The 6,030-nt window shown below is 37.6% G+C and overlaps 1 protein-coding gene across 1 annotated transcript; it reads right to left on the minus strand.

Moving 5' to 3' along the window:
* Window positions 1-4,411: 4,411 nt before the first annotated feature.
* LOC139437068 (olfactory receptor 7A10-like) lies at window positions 4,412-5,356 on the minus strand. Its single transcript, XM_071210044.1, has one exon. It carries the CDS (start codon window positions 5,354-5,356, stop codon window positions 4,412-4,414), a length of 945 nt encoding a protein of 314 aa, XP_071066145.1.
* Window positions 5,357-6,030: the final 674 nt, after the last annotated feature.

Consider the following 6,030-nt stretch of genomic DNA (forward strand, 5'->3'; position numbering starts at 1 on the left):
AGCAATAGGAAGTTTCTTAGGGGATTTTGAAAGATACACAATCACCCTCTCTTCATAAATACACTCAAAGTGTAAGTAAGTTTGGCATCCACAACTGAGTCTTCTTAGGGTGTGAGATCCGTAAGGTACGTGATTCTTAGCAGTCTTTTCTCCCTCTTTCTGGCTTGTATTCCTGTCCTCCAGATGGGGAAACGGCAGGAGGTGGTGATTATTTAATCAATACTAAAGACATGAGCCTCTTTCTCCCTGACTGCAGAAAGGGGGCATATTTGTGTGGTCAATAATTCCAGTGGAGTCTTCTTGATTATACAATGTTCCTGATTATAACAGAAATATTGCCTTTCTTAGCTGGACTGTTTTTCACTGTTTTCTATACTTAATTATTGAAAGATATAACTCTAGTTTCTTCAATAAGATGAGTGTTCATGCCTACCATGTTTTTTCTCAAGATTCTTTTTCAAAATTTTCTTGACTTTTTTATTTTTAAAGAAGCTTTAGATTATATAAATGTTACATTAAAAATTTAGGAGATTCCCATATGCTCTAGCCCTTCACCATCCCACACTTTACATTAACAACTTGTTTCATTAGAGTTGTACATTTGTTAACATTGAAGAACACATATTGAAGAATTGCTGCTAACCATGGACTATATTTTAGATTATAGTTTACCCTCAATCTCACACAATTTTATAGGCTGTGACAAAATGTATAATGTCCCTGTTTCCATCATTGCAAGGTCATGTAGGAGAATTCCCATTTCTCCAATATGTCTCCATAGTACTCCTATTCTTCTCTTCTCTCCCCTCAAAACCTCTGGTTGCCAATGCCTTTATAGCAATGATAAAATTCTTCAATTACAATAATATGTCTACAATAGAATAATAATAATTCTACTTATTATAATGTACAATGGACTAAAGTCAAAATTCTTAAAAGCTTTTATGTGGGAAGAGATTTCTGCTTGAAAATAAGCCTTTCATGTAAACTATTTTGTACAAGAACTGATAACAAAATAATAGTCTTGCAGGGTAGCAATTGGGAACTGATACATCACATTGTTAGGAGTGATAAGACCGCTGACACTATTTCCATGTGATAAATGTACATAATTGCTCTTGTATAGCTTGGAAAAATGATTCACAATATATTGTTTACAGTAACATTTAAAGAAGGCACCTAGGAAAAGTATTGACAAACTCGTTTATGTGATAAATGATTTTACTGAGAATCCTAATTCAAGTAATGTGGAATAAGGTGGGGCTCTTACTTGCACTGGAGAGAATTCCAGAAAAAAGTGACAAGGTGAGGATTTTTAATTTTCAGATTACGGTGCAATCAAAAAACACAGACATTTTATAAAACTGCATGAATGATATATCTTTCCCTGAAAATTGCAGCCCTTATGAGTGTATGACTCACATCAGAGACTGAACCTGTGTGTTAATAAATTATAACTGAAAATGAATTCAAAGCTTTAGCAAAGAGTATGAAGTGAATACAAATATGTAAGCAATTATTAACATTTTCAAAAATGACCATTAGCTCAGAGAAATCACTAATTCCAAAATGCCACTCTGGCTTGCCATTTGTAGTGATGGCAAGGAAATCAGTTGATAAATGAAGCATTCACCTTAGTCTACCTCAGAAGAAAACAGCAAGCCTACATAAAAGTCTGAAATTATGTCCTAATATCTGGGTTTAATAGTAAAATAAGATATAGTATGAAATGCAGAAAAACACATATTTGCTTTTTATCACGCATAAATGGGGACTATTATTGTAGGTAGTGCTGAAAGAAATTTCCAGATAATATCCTTCAATATGGAAATATTTTTTAAAGGGCAAACTTATGCCACTGGAAGAATGATAAAATTATTGAAATCATCATTGTTTGAAGAAGCATAGATTGTGTTGTTGATTACAAACTCTCTTGAATTATGATTTTGAAGGCACAGGAGAAAGGCACATATTGGAGACGGAATGTGGATTACTATAAAGCAGTCAGATGACATCTCCAGTGTAGGATGTGACCTCTTTCAGGAATTAATGAACAAACCTTGGTAGCTGGTAGGGAGCATTTGCTAGGAGAGCTTATTTTTCACTAACACCATAAAACACAAGCAGTTTCTTTCTCTGGGAGTGACTGCAATACACTTTCATCCCTCCAGCACCTGCTATAATTTTATATATACAGAATAAACTGAATAAAATATTTTACTGCTGAAAATCCAGGCAACAGTTTCTATCTTCAATCCTGATTCCAGGAATACAATGAGAGAGCACATGATGTAAAACAATACAAAAGAAATAGGAATCCTGATATACAAAAATGAAACAAATATAAGATTTTATTGGGTGAATGCCAGATTATCTCTCTATACACTTATAAAGTACCTAGATTAAGACCTCCTCTAATCCATATTTTATTCCTCCACCTTGTGTACCCTGGGATGGTGATGTCCACTCCACCTCTAAATTGAGAGTTGGCTTAGATCCCATATGGCTGATGGATGGAATTCTCCTGCTTGCACTTGTAGACTCTCTCGGTTCCCTGGTATGGTGGTTGACCATCCTCCCTCCCTGTTAGCTGACAGGGAAATCCAATGAATTGGAGAGCAGGTGTTGCAACTCTGCTGAGGCTCATTCAAGTCTCCTGGCCATACAAAAACCCCAGCACAAACAACAGGTTGAGTAAAAGTGACAGAAGAGGAATGTGTAGAAAGAGCACATCTGAGTCCAACTCCATCACACTTCAGAGCACAAATTCCAAAGTAAGGCCTACTGGCAAAGCACAGAACTCCAGAGCCATGTGCCATGACTGTAGGAATGAGGTATCTCTGTAGTCCTCAGGAAAACTACTGCCTGGGGTAGTATCTACTTAGGCTGTCTCTGAGATCCTGCTGAAAGGTGCATATGCCTAACCCATCTGATGACCTCCTGACTCATTTTGAAGTCTCTTAGCTGTATGAACTCCTTTGTCTTTCCCATTTACCCTTTTTATTCAAGGTATTTTTCTAATTGTGTCACCAGCTGGTGCTTGGTAGTAATTCCTCAGCACCAGAGATTCTCAACCCAGGGGACATGTCTCATGCTTGAGGGAAGGTAATGTTGAGTTGACTTAGGGAGTGGCCACATTTGAGCAACATGGAGGCTCTCAGGAGGTTATTCTTAGGCACCCTGCAGCTCTAGACCTAGTTGAAATTTCAAGCTCAAAGCTCCTAAGCATAGTCATCAGTATCATGTGCAATCATTGAACCATCCTTCTTCACTGGTCTTTGTTCTTGCACTTCGGGGATAGTGGCTCCTCAATTGGGGAATGCAACATAGTTTCCCAGAACAGGAACTCAGCACTCCCTCAGTTGTCATGTGAATCTCTACCTACTATGAAAATACCCAATTAATATCCAAGTATATTTATATACCCTGTATGAATGTCCTGGAGAACTGCCTCCCACCCATACATCCCCCATTAATGACATCCCACACCACTGCTCCAGCCCTGCAATTGTGTAACCACTCTGTGATCCAAAACTTCTTCAAAATTATATGTTAATATATTTCCAAACTCAATTAAAGGAAAATGAAATAGTAGCGATAGGTTTAAAGATTAAAAATAGAATATTTTAATTCTATATTTAAGAAAAACTAAAATAAAGTAAAAAATAAATTGGGGTATTAAAAATGCAAAATATCATAAAATATAGTTGACATTTTGCCTTCCTTTCATCACTGTACTGGTGTTGCCCTGTATGTACAGTAGTAAAGCTATCTCCTCCATTCATTTCTCAGGGTCTTCATCCTTTGTTTTAAAAAAATGTTATTATGTTTTCAAAAAAGTTTTAGATCACAATAAAGTCACATATAAAATATAGGGGAATCTGATATGCCAACATCAAACACTTTTCTCCCTTCCCCAGCAATTATCTTTTTAAGGTGCATATATTTGCTATAGTTGTTGTACAGATATTGAAACATAGATAAAAACCATGTTTCCACTATGGTTTACATTGTGGTTTATATTTTAGATTGTACAATTTTATAAAAATTTGGTTGTGTTATGGTTTACATTTAATTTTTTGGTGAAATTTAACAAGGCCTATATCCATCACTGCATGATCTTGTGGAACACTTGCATTGCCCCCAGTTGCCCTCTCTTCCTTCTATTCTATTCTTCTTTCCCCCAATCCTTGGGGCCCACAGTGACACACTAGTCTGTCTGGAGACAGTGGCCATGGGAGTTGCTGAGTGATGGAAGAAGGAAGATGTGTGATATGGAGGCATTTTCAGGGCTTGAAGTTGTCCTGAATGATATAGCAGGGACACATGAAGGACATTACATATCATGCGATAAGCCACTGAATGGACTGTGGGAGAGTGTAAACTACAATGCAAATGATAATCCACACAATCAGAGGTATCCTGTTATAGACAGAATGTTTCCCAGCTTTTTAAAGGCCTGCTTTATGTCCTTGTTTCTAAGACTGTAAATAAAGGGGTTCAACATGGGTGTGACCACTGTATACATCACTGAGGCTATTGCATTTGCCCTTGAGTTTTGGGTAGCAGCAGAGCTAAGATACACTCCAAGACCTGTACCATAAAACAAGGTCACTACTGAGAGGTGAGACCCACAAGTAGAAAATGCTTTATATTTACCATGAGCTGTTGAGATTCTCGAAATTGAGGATATAATTTTATAGTAAGAGAAAAAGATCCCAGTGAGTGGTATAATCCCCAGAAGTCCACCGGCAAAATACATCACAAGGTCATTGAGGAAGGTGTCAGAACAAGCATGTCTGACTACCTGATTAAGTTCACAGAAAAAGTGGGGCATTTCCGTCTCTGTACAAAAAGACAATCTCAAAACCATTAAGTCATGCAAAAGAGAGTCCAAAACACTCAATAACCAGGATGCTAACAGCAGGAGGCCACAGAGCCAGGGGTTCATGATGACTGTGTAGTGCAGGGGGTGACAGATGGCCATGAAGCGGTCATAGGCCATTGCAGTCAAGAAGGAGTTATCTAGTTGTACAAAAAGCATGAAAAAATACATCTGGGTGAGACAGTTTTCAAAAGTAATGATTTTGTTGCCTGTCTGGATGTTCAGCAGCATCTTTGGTAAGGTGGTGGAGGTGAAACAGATATCAGTAAAAGACAGGTTGGAGAGGAAGAAGTACATGGGTGTGTGGAGATGGGAGTCCAAGATGATGGCCAGGATGATGAGCAGGTTGCCAAGGAAGGTGACCAGGTACATGGACAGGAACATCCCAAAGAGGAGGGACTGCACCTCTGTATCTTCTGAGAGCCCCAGGAGGATGAATTCTAAACCATATGTTTGGTTTTCTGTTTCCATGTGGATGATGAATTTCCTGAGGAGATATTCAAAGCAGTGCAATTTAGCCTCAAGCAGTAATCAGAAAAATATCAAAATGGTACTGTTTGTATTGTAATTACATTAAGTTAATATTTTTATGGATTTTATAGAGATCTAGTACCCTTTTCTGAAAATGTCAGGGAAAACATATGTTCCTGCATCTTCTTAATAGTTGTGATGGCTAGAAACCCTGGGCCATAATAGAATACACTTTGCCAAGGCAATAATTTCCATGATAAATTCTCTCAGACTTTATTTTAAGCAACAAACATTATGACGAGTTTTTTTTGTACCCTGTAACAAAATAGAAAAGAAGAACAATATTGTAGGAATCATATTATTTGGTTGTAAAAGTTACTATAAAAACACAATAATTTAAAAAATTCTGTTGGTGAAATGGACAAATGACCACACATAAATGGGTTCCACTGATGTTTCACAGAGGACAAGGGTAATTCAATGTAGAAAGTATGATCTTTTCAAGAAGTGGTGGTGGAACAAAAGTGAAGCAGGCTAGTAAGGTAGGGAATAGATGGATCTGGAACCTGACAGAGAGTACACATGGACATCAAAAACCCCCAAGATGGCTGCTGGAGGAATCTCTCCCCTGGGATTCTGCTACCCAGAACAAAGACTCCTTCCTGAAAATATGA

The sequence above is a fragment of the Dasypus novemcinctus genome, chromosome 20, assembly GCF_030445035.2.
Source record: "Dasypus novemcinctus isolate mDasNov1 chromosome 20, mDasNov1.1.hap2, whole genome shotgun sequence".
Taxonomy (NCBI): Eukaryota; Metazoa; Chordata; class Mammalia; order Cingulata; family Dasypodidae; genus Dasypus; species Dasypus novemcinctus.

Bases quoted from the DNA above. Each gene is read 5' to 3' on its own strand.
- LOC139437068 (XM_071210044.1), bottom strand. From the start codon at position 5,356: ATGGAAACAGAAAACCAAACATATGGTTTAGAATTCATCCTCCTGGGG.